The following is a 15,640-nucleotide window of genomic DNA, read 5'->3' on the forward strand; positions in this document are numbered from 1 at the left end:
TCCGCCTACTGTTCACTTTCATGTCCAGGTTCTCCATGAGGTCACACCATTTGGCTTTGCGGTTCTCAGCTATGGCTGACATGAGTTCATCACCTGCTAGAAGTGTCTCATCATCAAATGGGTCATTATCAAAGAGCTTCTGGTATCTTTCCAGTAGTGGCTTTGCGTCCTCAGACAGTCCCGTAATATACTGTGTTCTGCATCCTTGCGGTATTGTTTTCCTAGACACCTACTGAATGAGTTTGACAAATGAGTCGTACATCTCAGGTTGTGGGGGGATTTTTGTTATTTCTGCATCAATGAGCTCTCTAAATTTCTTCCAGTTGGCCTTTTTAAAATTGAACCTTCTTTTGAAAGGAACTTGTTCAGGCTTAACAACCGCATTGGCCGTGCAAATTATGGGCCGATGCTGCGTATGGGGAATTGGCTCCTCAATCAGTTTTCCACATTGGCCAGCAAGTTTCTTGCTAACAAAGATGTTATCGGGATTGTACCCTTTCTTCCATCTGCCACTATTAAAGGAGCTTGGCAGTTTCGGGTCATATATGAGCAGTAGATCGTGTACCTCAGCCCAGGTCTCTAGTTCCACTCCGCTGCTGTTAGTTTCTTTATAGCCCCATGTAGTGCTCTGACAGTTGAAATCGCTCAATACAAAATTAAAGTCTTGGTAACTGAAATTTCCAGGCTCAGTGAAGACAAAATCTGATTCTGGGGGTTTGTACACAGAGGTAACGTTATACTGCTGAGTTCGAACGGTTAATATCTCAATGTCTTGCCTGTCAGTCAATGATGAAGAAGTGACTCTAATTCCTGGCCTGGCGAAGGTGGCACTACTGTATCATTCATGTGGTCTCTCCAAGATCATTTTCATTCCATCTGTTTTGGGTGTGGGTCTTGTGTACTGCCCTGATGAGTTTCTTGAATCAGGAGGAATGATATTCTTTACACAAGTTAGATAATAAAACTTCTTTGTCTCTCGATATTCCTTCAATGTTTATCGACCTCATCACAAGTGGCCTTAGAAAAGACCGTTTGGGTAGGGTCTTATTGGTCTTCATTTTCTTAGAAGTCCGTTCCGATTGTTGAAGGATTAGCCGCTGATAAATCAATGTTGCCAGGGGTGCGCCCGATTGCGGTTCTCGTTTGTATCTTGCTGTCGCAATCTTTGGGGTGGCTCCTTCATTGCACCCCATTTTATGTACTTGAGTCAGAATACAAATTGGCTAGCAGCTAGCTGTTTACTGGACATCTACCATAGCAACAACCAATAATTGGAGAATGTGATAGGTCGTATATTCTTTCAATAACTGTCATAGTTTGTTCATCAGTTATCTCATCAATGTGGTTGTAGATTAAAGTGATCTCGCAAAGCTTCTGTGGTTGGCCACAATCGAAGCATAAGGTACAGAATGGTTGTTTGTTGATGATTCTTTTTGACCATTCTGATAACACAAAACAAAACAATTAAATTCTGCAAAAGTTGTATGCTGTTATATGTGGTACAATGATATAAGGTAGGGTATACGCTGTGGACTGGAAATATAGTTGCTAAGTTACCATAAGTATTATAGAAGTGGAAATGAAAATGGGTCTCCCAGTTTAATAGTTTCATTTTGTTACTTGCAAGATCCATTAAATAAAACATAAACAGAAATAATTTTATTATTAGTTTTATTTTAAGGTGCTGTGTGCAGTTATTTACTCACAATTCAAAGGCCGATAGTCTCCTCTCACTTTGAGCTGAATAGAAAGTTTGAAAAAAATAATTTGGTACAGTAATCATCACCATTTGCTCTGCTTCTACAAAGTATTTATGTTCATTTTTTGTCTACAGGCAGTTCCAGCAGTTCACGAAGCTGCCACAGACTGTGTTTGTGCATTGCTACAATGTCTGGAAGACAACAATAATCAGCAAACACTAGAACTACAGTTATTCTCAAGTGTGATGTCCCTGGAAGAGAGCTTCCACCTGTCAGTTGCCCATGAAGATCAAGAAAAGTTGGTTATATTTATTTTGTTGTTTGGAAATCTGTATTTGATTTCACTAATTCAGCTGAATTTTATCTACAATAAAACTAAAAAATTAAGAATACCATATTTTTTGTCATCCAGTTCCCACTATTTGTGGACTTCAGCTTTGTTTGCTTAAATTGTGAAGTAGTTTGGAGAGTGCATGAAATTTTTCCAATAAACTGATTTAGCTTATGAGAAGATGAAATCACTGCTTCTGTCACAGTCATTATGAAGTACCAAGTTCTGCATGCTTCACGAACATTACTGAAGGCGCTTTGAGTATTAGTTTGCCAACCCAATTTATCTGTTACTAATGTGACAATGATATTTTTCACAAATTAATATTTCTAATTGAAATATCAAACACTTGGCAAATAAGAATACTGAAGTAGCAGACAGTAATAATTGTTTCAAATATTTTCTGTCTTTGTAGTATTAAAGTGGTAGTTTTTGAAGAGAAATGCAGGAGAAGAGTCACTATTTAGATTAGTTTGGCATTTCCTACAGTTCTGTTAGAATGTGACATATTATGCTAGTAAAGTACCTAGTGCGTTGCAGCACATAACTAGAACACTTCTGTTATGTGCCATTTGGATTTCATTTTCACATTTATAATCTTTTCCCTTGAGCGTGAAACTGAAATTTAACTGGCTGATATATTAACATGGTTTGAGACAGTCATTTTGATCTTTAACAGTAAGAAGGAAATCAAACTTTGAGTGCAATGATACCTCATTGTACTCATTCTTTAATGTTCTCCTCACTAGAATTGCACTAATGAAGTGTGTGTAATTTCTGCTTCTCAGTGCGCTGTCTGTAAAAGTTTGATATAGATCTTAACATGCATCTCCCTTCTTTCCTACACATAATAATTTTGTTTTAAAACTACTTGCATAATAAAAATATTGTTCCACCAACAACTATTAATAATGATTATTTGACCAACTATTAGCCAGTTTCACTTGTACGGCCATTTTATTGTTGTTGTTGTTGTTGTTGCTGCTGCTGCTGCTAGTGGTGGTGGTTTGAAACCTGGTTTCATGCAGCTCTCTACACTAGTGTATCCTGCGCAAGTGTCTTAATCTTTACCCAACTACTGCAACCTTCATTTATTTGCACCTGCTTACTGCCTTGAGTTCCTTTCACAATTTTCACTCCACACACACTTCCCTTCTTTACCAGTTGATGATGCCTCAGGATCTGTGCTGTCAACAAACCCTTTATGTTGGTCAAGCTTTGCCATAAATTTCTTTTCTAATCTTCAACATTTGTGTACACCACCACATTTCAAAATTACTTCTGTTTTTATCAGAATTTCAAACATCTTGCGACATTTTACACTGTGTATTCCTTTTATAGGTAGACATCCAATGAATGTGTCGTGATTTTTCTTCAGTCTTGCTTTCATTATCAAGTGCAGTGTCAGAACTGCCTTGTTGGGGCCTTTACTTTTCCGAAAGCAAAAGTCATAGTCCTGTAGCAAATCCCAATTTTTTTTTCCCCATCCTTCTGTACATTATCCACATCAACAGCTCCAATGCATGAGCTGTTAAACTGATTGTGCGATGGTTTTCTCACCTGTCTGCTTTTGCTTTCATTGGTGTTGTGTGGATAATATTTTTGTGGAAGTCTGATGGTATGTCACCAGTTGCATTGATTCTCCACACCAACTGTAATAGTTGTTTGGTTGCCACTTCCCTTTGCACACATCTTCTCCCTCAGAGACATTCATATCTCTTTTCATCTAACCACTCTCTCCTCTGTGTTTAACAGTGGTATTCTCATGGCACTCTTAAATTTAATCACCCTTGTTTTGAATTTCACCATGGGTTGTTTGATATTCTATATGCCAAGACAGTTGTCCTGACTGTCATTTCTTTTTTCAATTTCTTCTCATCTTTCCTGCAGCCATTTGCTTTGGCTGCCCTGTATTTCTAAGGGATTAATATTGCTGTGTTCCTGTGTTTCTCTGAACATGTACTTCCTTACTTCGTCGATCATTTGAAGTGTTTCTCATATTAACCAAAGTTTCTTCTCAGTTACCTTCCTTGTATCTTTTTCCTTCCAACGTCTGTGGTTTCCCTTTGTAGAGATGTCCACTTATCTTCAGCTGAACTGCCTTCTGAGCTATTCATTATCACAGTATCCTCTCATCATTTCTCAGTAGTTACATATCCCATTTCCTTCCACACTGATTCTTCCTACGATTCTTTTAAAGTTCAGTCCCTCAACTGCGATTTGACTGTATATGCCTTACAATCCAATATCTGATTTTTGGAATCTCTGTCTGACCATGAAGTAATCCACTATCAGTTGGTATTTCAGACATAGGAGCCCAAGTTAAAAAGCAAGTCTTGCACAAGGTGTGGCAAGTGAATATAAACTACAGTCGTGAAAAACACACACACACACACACACACACACACACACACACACACACACACACACACACACACACAGCTGTGCTCCTACATTATGCCAGCTGGACACGCAAAACCAGCATTGTGTTTCACCATGTGGACTAGGCTGCCATGGGGTGTGTATTGGGTGGGATGGTTAGAGGAGAGGGGGATTGGAGGAAGGAAGGGGGTTGGGATTGGGAGCCAGTGCATGGGAGGGGGAAAGCAGGTTTGGGAGGCCTAGGAATGGAGGGGGGAGGGGCAGCAGGTGCATGGGCTAGGCATGTGATACAAGGGTCCTGGAGCTGTTGAGGTGCAGCAGTTGATGAAAGTGATGTGGACACATGGGAAACTGTTGGGTAGAGGGTGTGGGGACACTGTGTTAATGAAGACTGAGGCCAGGAAAGTTAAGGGAGAACTCCCATCGTTGGTGTTGGGAGTGGGAGTGTAATAGGGATTGAACAGGACATTGTGTAAGTTGAGTGGGCAACGGAATACCCCTGTAGGAGAGGTGAATGTTCTGTCGCACATCCAACCTACACAATGTCTTGGTCCATGGATCATATCCCTGAGGAAGACCCAGATATACAAGACCTGTCGAATCCATCCACAAAGCACTTCCTATTCCAGTCCTATTACCACAGGCTTAGCTATTTTTGTCTTTATGACAACCAACCAGCTGCCCACTAAAGTAGATGGCCAACACCCAACTATGACCAATAACAAAGTTGACCACCCAGTAGCACAACATGCTAGAGTTCAGTGGCCACTAAACAGCCCAGGCCATCTTCATCTTTCCCTCCATCTATATCTACATTGACATCTATAGACGTACATGCTCTGCAGCCCACCATGTAGTGCATGGTGGAGGTACACTGTGTGTCTATTAGTTGTTTCCTTTCCTGTTCCACTCACAAATGGAGTCGAGCAAAAACAACTGTCTGCAAGCCTCCATATGAGCCCTAATTTGTTGTATCATAGCTTCGTGGTCCTTATGCGAAATGTATGTTAGTGGCAATAGAATTATCCTGCAGTCAGCTTCAAATGCCAGTTCTCTAAATTTTCTCAATAGTTTTCCTAGGAAATAAGGTTGCCTTCCCTCCTGGGGTTCTCATTTGAGTTCCCGAAGCATATCTTTAATACTTGCATGTTGTTATAACCTACCTATAACAAATCTAAAAGTCTGCCTCTAAAATGCTTCAGTGTCATCTTAAATCCAACCTGATAAGATTCCCAGACACTCGACCATTACTCAAGAATGGGTCACACTAATGTCCTTTTTGTAGTTTACTTCACAGATGAGCCAAACTTCCAAAATTTTCCCATAAAGAGAGGTTCACCATTAGCCTTCCCTATCACAGTCCTCTAATGCTCATTCCGTTTCATATCACTTTGCAACATTGTGCCCACATATTTAAACAATGTGACTGTGCCATGCAGATACTACTAACGCTATATCCGAACATTACAGGTTTGCTTGTCCTAACCATCTGCGTTAACTTACATTTTTCTACATTATGCTGTCCTTCATCGTACCAACTAGAAATGTTAATCTAAGTCATCTCGTATAATTCATCACCAGCTTTTGTCCACTACATTGATGGTAGTTATCCTTGCAATACATCCTTCAGTCCCGTGACCCTCCTGGCCTCCTTCACTGTTAACATAATGTCCTCACACTCCCTACCAAATAGTTTCCCCTACCTCTGTCGTGTCACTCCTCCCAATCCTCATCACCTCCTTCATGTGCCATACCCCACTTGCTGTGGGACCCATATATCACTTGCCTAGCCCATATATTTGTCACCCCTCAGCCCTGCATTCCTAACCATCAAACCGGTTGCCTCCCTCCTAGCTCCCCACCCTCAACCCCTCTTGTTGCCTCCCGCCTCTCTCTCCCCTACCCACACCACCTGATAAAAGCCTAACCCCACCCTAGTCCATCTGCCAAAATACAATGCCGGCATTGTCTGTGTGTGTGCTGTAGCTTGACCAGGGATTTATGCAGATAGCTGGCAAGTTTCCTCTCTTTTCTGTGTATGCCTGTTGACAACTCAATGCTTCTGCTATTCAGAGAATGGTCTCCATTACTCCTAAAGTAATTATGCACTAGTTTTGTGATGTTATGTGTGGTGTCACCGCCAGACACCACACTTGCTAGGTGGTAGCTTTAAATCGGCCGCGGTCCATTAGTACATGTCGGACCCGCGTGTCGCCACTTTCAGTGATAGCAGACCGAGTGCCACCACACGGCAGGTCTTGAGAGACGTACTAGCACTCGCCCCAGTTGTACGGACGACGTAGCTAGCGATGCACACTGACGAAGCCTCGCTCATTTGCAGAGCAGATAGTTAGAATAGCCTTCAGCTAAGTCAATGGCTACGACCTAGCAAGGCGCCATTAGCAGTATATTGTCTGAAACGATAGAGTCTCACTTGTATCGTCAATAGCGATGTACCAAGGATGGATTAAAGTTAAGTATTCCAGAAGCTACGTACTTTTCTTTATAGTATTCATTACGTATCCTGTTGCAGACCTCTCTCTATTCTGCGTGAGCTTATAGCGTGTATTTCGGTCTCCTCAAACCACACTGTGTCGGCACTTCTGTCGACACATCATTATGCATGACTACTTGTCCTGGGCATTGGGTGATATGCCTGTCATCTTGATGGCTAAGTGGGTTTGAGTTATGTTTTAAAAAGCTGTATGGCTGAAATTAGCCAATAGTGCAGGGGACCAGTGTTTTTCACTATAAAGTTATCAGAATTGGGGACCAGTAAAAAGGAAAAAAGTAGATAATTTTGAAACAACTTATTCAGTGTTGTCAGTGAATGATGCAGCCAGCCACAAATACTATTTAATTGTTTTATTCTAGTGCCATAACCGGTTTCGGGCTACCATTCTCATCTTCAGATGGCTAATATTTAGCATTACATAGATGTTCTCATCAACACTCAAATATTCTTGTGCAGTGTGGGGCAAATGACAAGCTGTTGATCAAAACATCTAGGTAACAAAAAATATTAACCGTCTGAAGATAGGCATGGTAGCCTGAAACCAGTTATGGCACTAAAATAAAACATTTAAAAAGTATTTGTAGTTGGTTGCACCATTCACCGACTATCATTAATGGCTGCAGAGTTCACTAGATCCAATGTGAACAAAATATTATTCATTACTACCACCAAAAATGAAGGAAGAAGTGCAGACACAAAATTTAAAATTGAAAGTGTAAACTGTAATCAGTAAGGTGTAAATAATGCTTAATGCAAGTATATGTTGGACATGTAACGACAGAGAGAGATGTTTCAGTAAAATCAAAACTTTAAGAATCAGTAAGTGCTATAAGCTTTCTTGTTCTTCTGATTCTTCTTCTTTGATTTTTTAAGCAGATGAAAGACTGTATTCATGGACGTAGAGAGGACAGAGTTATTTGATCTTTGATGATAATGCCAAAGGTGAACTGATAGCAGAGGCTCTTCCTCAGGGATACAGGCTGCTTAGAACAGAGGCAAAGAAATACCTTCTGGCAGTGAAATGGAATTGAGTTGCCTGGTTACTGCCGTCCTTATACACATTCTGCCTTTATTTTGGACAGAGATTTCAATAATATTGCTTTAGAAATTTAAGAATTGACACTCGTTGGTCTAATTTGTCAGCCTAGTTGCACTTGCTGCCTCTTATATCTGTTCAAATATGCCTTGTACTTCATTGACAGTTGTTTTTCTGTTGTCCACATTCTGTTCTGTTGTACTGTTTCCCACAACCCCTCAAAATGTAACTGTTCACACCACCATCTTTAGATGTTAATGTTCGAATACAGCATTAGTAGTGTTCTGCTTGACACACTCACATTCTTTAAATATCTGAGCATAATGTTTCAAAGTGAAACAAAATGGAACGGGCATGTGAGGATTGTGGTAGGGGAGGTGAATAGTCAACTTCGGTTTATTGGGAGAATTTTAGGAAAGTGTGGATCATCTGTGAAGGAGACCACATATAGGACACTAATGCAACCTATCTGCAGGTACTGCTTGAGTGTTTGGAATCTGCAGCAGGTCCAATTGGAGGATGACATTGACACAACTCAGAGGTCAACTGCTAGATTTGTTATCAGTTGTTTTGAACAATACTCATATATTATGGAGATACTTCGGGAATTCAACTGACAGTCCCTGAAGGGAAGACAATGTTCTTTTCAAGCAACACTGTTGAGAAAATTTAGAAAACCAATTATTTGAAGTTGACTGCAGTTCGAGTGTACTGCCGCCAATGTACATTTCTTGTAAGGAGCATGGAGATAAGGAACGAGAAAGTAGGGCTTTTTTCTGAAGTAAGTAGTAGAAATACTTGTTATATGTTAATCAGTTAACAAGATTTGGTGCAGAAAAATGCATTTGCAATTTTTTCTTGTGTCATTATTTGTACATACAGAAATGAAACCACCAGTGTTGTTTATTAGCAGCTTGAGAAGGATATGAGCATTCACTCTTGCTTGCAGCACATTGAAGTAGTTAGAAGATTGCAGTTCATTTGCACTAAACTAGAATATTGAGATAAACTATTTGTATTAGTTTATGCGAAAGTGACATGTATCCATTAGGGCACTATTATGGATTCATTCCATGAACATAACGCCACAGAGCTACAGAACATTGTGGGTTATATCTGGAGAGTACATGTAAATTTTTCATATAATGTAGCAGTAGATTCTTGATGTGGTCAAAGATTACCATTAGTGCACCTACCACTCTACATATTATCTGAAACACATCTTTGGCCATATGCTGCTATCATAAGTGATACTTTCGTTAATATAAATGATACTGCCTGTCTCTATTGAGCTTAGTTGGCAGAATACCTTTTACCATTAAGTCAGCATGCTCAGGGGTCTTGAACCCTTTTCTTGTCTCTGGGATGCTTGAAACACACACGACAGGTCATTTGTGTCCCATGGATGTTCTAGATCTACCAGTTGCTCTTTCTGACAAGTTGCACAAGAAATTTCAGCATGAATGTGATTAACTTTATGCCACTCAGGTGCATGTCTGTGCTGCCTTTCACAGTGACTCCACACATACTAGTAAAAGATATTTTTATTTACTTTGCTCTTAATGGAAGAACTGTTTTGCCATATTTTGAGTCATAGAGGGAACGGTTAAGAAGTTCCCATATGCATAAACCGAATGTTGAGAGACAGGTTTGCAGTTTAGCATTATACAGGGGCTATGCAGAAAGTAGGGAACATTTCCGTGTGATGCCGCTAGGCGCCCCAATCACATATATTTTTGTATGTGCATGCTCGGCAGCTCAGGCGTCATCCATCTTAAAACCTCTAGAAATTTATCGTGAAGTGTGTGGAAACAACGTAATGAGTGAATGTTCTGTCTGGAAATGGTGCATTCGGTTTAAAAATGGCCGAATCAACGAACATGATGAACAGAAGAGTGGATGCCTGAGAATTGTGACTGATGATCTAAAGTTAATGAAACGATTTGTGAAAACAGCCGCTTCACAATAACGGAGCTATCCCTTTCTTTTCCACAAGTTTCAAGGACTTTGTTGTTTGAAATTGTCACTCAAAAGCTAGGCTACCTCAAGTTTTGTGCATGATGGGTGCCCAAAATGCTTACAGAACACCATAAAGAACAGTGAATGGGGGCAGTGTTGACATTTCTGGAAGCCTACCACAAACATGGTGCTTCGTTACTGGATCAAATCATAACTGGTGATGAGACTTGGGTGAAATATGTCAATTGTGAGACAAAATGACAGTCCATGGAGTGGAGGCACACAAGGGCGCCCCCCCCCCCCCCCCCCCCCAAAAAAAAAAAAAAAGTTTGCAAACCTTGTCAGCAAGGAAGTTGATGGCGACAGTGTTTTGGGATAGGCAAAGTGTGCTTGTTATTGATTTTCTTGAACTTGGAGCAACTATAAATTCTGCCTGGTACTGTCAAACTTCGCACAGCCTTAGAAGAGCAGTTCAAAACAAACACCGAGGAAAGCCGATGTCCAAAATTTAGTTTTTGCACAACAGTGCCCAAACTCACGCGGCAAACCTCATCAAAGAACTCCTTAATTCGTTCAAATGGGAAATTTTTCCCCATCCACCCTACAGTCCCAATCTTGCACCAAGCGACTTCCACTTGTTTCCCAAGATGAAGAACTGGCTTGCAATGCAGCGGAGCTCCAGGCGGGCATAACTCACTGGCTGAAGTCTCAGGCAGCAGAATTTTACGACAAAGGTACTTCAAAGCTTGTCCACCACTATGATAAGTGCCTCAGTGTGTTTGATGACTATGTGGAAAAGTAGTATGTCAGTCGCTCAAGTAGTATGTCAGTCGCTCCTTCAGATGTATATAATAAAATGTATTTCTTGTACTTAGTTTTTTTTTAGTGCCAAAACATTCCCTACTTTCTGAATAACCCTCGTATCATAAATTAGCAGGACATTGAAAAAAACATTGGAAATAAAGATGAAAAAATTTTCCTGTACTAATTCTGTCAGCTAACCAGCCCTTCTGACTGAAAGAAAGGAGTGACAGTGACATTTTTTAAACTAATGCAGATGTTACACAACTGTGAAAGTGAAAGACTGTGTAGTTAGATAAAGATTTGTATTAAGGGAAAGGATAAACAAAACAAAGATAACTGCTATGTAAGCAGCAATGTTACGTAAAATGGCTGCAATTGCTGCAGCTAGGAATGCAGTCAGAAGCATATATGTCCATGGAAAACAACTTCCTTTCACCAAATAATCTTACCAATATCAGATATAGACATAAAATTGAGGAATACTAATCTTTAAAAATATACTTCAAGCATGCTGTTGTGAGTAACGTGGAGCAGGGATAACCAAAGATGAAGAACAAACTATAATCATTTGAAATATGTGAACAGAGAAAACTAGCTCTTAACTTCCTAAAAATCATATAGAAATAATTCTTCCTTTCGTGCCTGTTTGCTGCTCCTAGTCTGTATTTGGTGAGTAATGGCTGTCCTCTTATATGAGTACTCCAAACTGGATTTACATAAGTATGTTACAATATATATGCATCTATTAAATTTACTTCTGAAGCCATCTCCAACTGATGGTAGGCAAATGAGACATGGAGAAAGTGTTTGCACTGATAAGCATCTTGTAACATTGTGACATGTGACATACCTATATGAATATGAAGTAATAATAACAATAAAAAAACTAGCTCTACAATGTGTGCGACATAACACATTTGTTGGAGTCACACAGAACATAAATATCTCGGATATTGTTCTGCCCTTGAATGTGAATAGAGGGTGCAATCAGCCCCCCCCCCCCCCTTTCCTCTTTCTTTCTCTCCTCATTTTTGCGACTGATTTGGTGCAGCCTTCCTTGAATTTCCTCTCTTGTGCGTATCTCATTTCAGAGTAGTAACTACACCCATTGTCCTTGATTAAAAGTTCTTTTATTCTAAACTCTCTCTTCTCATGCAGTTTTTGTTCTCTACAGCCTATTCCAGTATCACAGAAGTTACTCACTGCTATCTTAGCATATATCTTATCACCCTGGTCCTTGTTATGGTTAGTGCCTTTGACATATTCCTTTCCTCTTCAGTTCTGCAGAGAGCCTCCTCATTTCTTAGAGTCCACTTACTTTCAGGTACCTCAATGCTTCGATTCTCTTGTTTCCCATTTTTCTCGGAGTCCATGTTTCACTTCATACAGTGCAGACAGCCATTCTCAAGAATTCATAAAGTTGAGCTCTGTTTGATACTATTAGCCTACTTTTTGTGATGAATTCGGTCTCCGCATGTGCCAGGTTGATGTTTTATATTCATTGCCTCATCTGCCACAAGGTAACAGAGTTCCTTCATCTAGTCCACTGCAGACTCCCTGATTTTCGTATTAAGTTTGTTGCTAATCTTGTTTCTAGTGACACCTAATTACTTTGATCTTTCTTTGGTTTACTCGTATGTTTTTTGTTCAACAGACTTCATTCTTAATCAGTCTCGTAGAGGATAGCAATGTCATCAGTACTATCCATCAACAAATCCTTTGAAGGTGTCTTGATTTTTTTCTTAAGTCCAGCTTCTGTTGTCAAATGGAGTAAAGTCGGAACTATCTCCTTAGTGGCTTTCCCTTTCCTGAAGCCAACTGATTCTCATCTAACTAATGTTCAGTTTTCTTTTTGTTTCTTCAATATATTATCCTGTGTAGCAACTTGGATACATGAGTTGTCAATGTGATTATTCTCGGGTTATTTGCTCTTGCTATCTTCTAGACATTGTGAATAATATTCTTCTGAAAGTCCAATGACATGTCACCAGTCTACACGCTTGAATAATCATTAGTTGCCACTTGACTTAACAATTTTATAAATTCAGCAATCACTTCTGCGATGTTAGATTGCGAGTGTACTATGACTCTTAACACTGGAGTTTAAAGATTCCGCCCATATCGACACCTAGTCATCTTCTGTCATTTTATCAGATGGTTCCTTCCTTTGGAGAGGGATTCAGGGTGCTGTTTTCACCTATCTGATATCTTCTCTATTTAACTGTGCTATTCTTTGTCCACTCATAATGTTTACAGGTTCGTCTTTAAAATTTCTTAAAGTTATTTTGGCATTTGTATGTGCTGAACCTGTTTTTTAACAGTAATTTCCCTTTCAACTTCTTTACATTTTTGCTGCAGCCACATTAGCTTCAATGCACTTCTTATTGATTTCCGTCCTTTGCTTATTTGCTGTGTTCTTTTCGTGTCCAGAAAATGAATATGTTTCCTTCTTTTGTCAACTAATTGAAGTATTCTACTGTTGCTTACAGTTTCTTCACAGTTGTCCACAGCTCATGGCCTAATGGTTAGTGTCACTCCTTTAGATCAGGGGGTTCCAGGTTTGATTCCTGGCTGGTTGGAGATTTGCTTCACTTGGAAACTGAGTTTTCATGTTGTCCTAATAATTTCATCTCATCTCCATTAATGTTCAATTAGCCAAAATGATGTCAAATATAAGTACTTATACCAGGCAGCCGAACAACCCCATATGGCGCCCCCGGCCAATAACACCCTATAATTGTTTCGTTTCTGTATAGTTACCTTCCTCATATGTGTATTTCTCTGTCCAGTGCCTGTGATTATCCCTTTCAGATATGTCTCTTTCTCCTCATCTGAATTACCTACTGTGGTGTTCAGAAGCACAATATTGGAGAACTTCAAATGCATATAATCTTTCCGTAGTATTTCAGTATAGCACCTTCTTGTATGTTGAATCTTCGTGATGATTCTCTCAGACATCAGCCTACTCTTTACCTTTACTAGACTGTGATTTGAGTCTGTATCTACTCCTACGTATGCCTTACAATCAAGTATCTGATTTTGGAGTTTTGTGTCCTGGTTTTTCCAAGCATATGTCTTCTTCTTGGGAATTTTGAATACTGTATTTGTTCTCCATACTGTATATCATATTGTTTAGCATGGTTTGCTATAACAACTTCAGGGTGCTCCACCCCCACGCCCACGCGTTTTTCACTGAATTTAAGCCTGAGAAGTGAGCAAGCCATTCTGTGTATATGGTGCCCTTCTTTTATAAACAGATTAGGAATTATCATTAAATGAATAAACCCATCTACATTGACTATGAAAAAAGTGTAACAGGATACAACATTACCCTTAGCAGCTGTCAAATCACCTCAAAAAGTAGTGTGGTGTGCGCACGTCAGATGAACAAATGGCGAGAATCACTTTTCTGGCTAAAAGGTGGCTCATCTATGTACAAGGCAATGCCATACTGTTCTTGAATGCAAGGCACCACAGTTTTGGAGCCACTCAGTGCCTTTGTGCAAGGGGAGTGATTGTTGTAGGTTACTGAGCATGTAGAGCACCTCTCAAAGTCAACAGTATGCTGTGTTATAGGTGATTGTGGTCAGTGCGTGCTGCGATTTCTTAAGCCAGGGCTGTTGCTGTGCTGGTAGGTTATCTTCAAGCATTTAAAGCAAAATATTGTTGTACTTGATTGTAGCAATTAGTTGACCTTACTCATACTGATGTTGAATGTTTTGTCCCTCCTGGAGCGTTTTATATAGTGATGACATTGAGTTCCTGGCCCACCTCACACTGACTGTAACTGGCCTCTTTCACCTGCCAAAGGTCCAGCCATATATCTTGTTAACCAGAAGTGTTTGCTGCCAGCCTCTACCACTATTATTCAAATAATGTTCACCAAACACCTACAATACACAGTTAGAACCATACACTGTTGCAGTCACACCAAGAGAATTTGTACTGGCATGCTTTGTATTTCATGTAGTAGGTTTCATGCAGTAGGACAATGATAGAATACTTTCTTGGTTCTCAAATCTCTCTTGACTTACTCATAAAGAGCACATTCCTTCATGTGGCAGTGTGAATGAGAGAGAGTCATGTGTCGCCTGTTTTTGCCTTTGCCAACCTATGCCCTCATGTTACAGAACTTAACCTACAGTTAAGAATTTGAATTATTTTATTATTCATACTTAATTGACCATTGAAACTAATGTTCTTGTATGGGTGATACTAACATGTAGTAAGATGTTGTACCATTTTTCTCCTCTCTGAGCTGTCTTTAATTTAGCAGTTAAGAAAGACTTCAAATTTGTTGCAGTTGGTGTTTTTTTTGTGACTGTTATCTGAATTTGGTGTATAGCTCTCAGTTGCAAGCAGTTTTGTGTGTGTGTTTTATAATTTATTAAAATTCATTTGCTGCAAATTGTTCATTACTTTATATCAACCACATTTTTACTTTGATTTGACTGGATGATGATGTAATTCGTTTTACTTCATTTTTGAATGCTGTGTTTTTTCTTAATAGAAGTTGACGTTCTGATTTACCCCCACAGGTCCATGAACTATTGCAGAATTTTCACGGAGTTGGCAGAATCGTTTTTAGAGAAGATAGTAAATGGTAGTTGCAACAATAAACCTCATTTTGCCCTGAAGATTTTGGATCTGGTTTTGACATGTGTAGGCCATCATGATTACGAGGTGAGATGTTTAAGACAGTATCTTTACATCTGGCATATGTAAAGACAACCTAAGAAACTTGTTTACAAAATGTTAGAGACATGCCAGGCCAAAAAGTTGGAAAGTAAATGCTGAGTTTTGTATGTCCTCTTTTCTAGTTAAAGGCAGGAAAGGAAGGTTGTGGGAATCTAACCCAGAGGAGGTAAAATTGCTCACAACTCTGTTATGTTTCATGACTGTGTGTTCTGAGT

At 39.6% G+C, this 15,640-nt stretch overlaps 1 protein-coding gene across 1 annotated transcript in view; it reads left to right on the forward strand.

The window, feature by feature from the left end:
* Positions 1-15,640, forward strand: part of LOC124802585 (transportin-3) — a 202,926-nt gene that overhangs the window by 57,568 nt on the left and 129,718 nt on the right. Inside the window, exons 5-6 of the mRNA XM_047263458.1 lie at positions 1,835-1,998; positions 15,266-15,410. Of these exons, the coding sequence (XP_047119414.1) occupies positions 1,835-1,998; positions 15,266-15,410 (309 nt within the window). The remainder of the gene's footprint in view (positions 1-1,834; positions 1,999-15,265; positions 15,411-15,640) is intronic.

Source organism: Schistocerca piceifrons, chromosome 6 (assembly GCF_021461385.2).
Source record: "Schistocerca piceifrons isolate TAMUIC-IGC-003096 chromosome 6, iqSchPice1.1, whole genome shotgun sequence".
NCBI lineage: Eukaryota > Metazoa > Arthropoda > Insecta > Orthoptera > Acrididae > Schistocerca > Schistocerca piceifrons.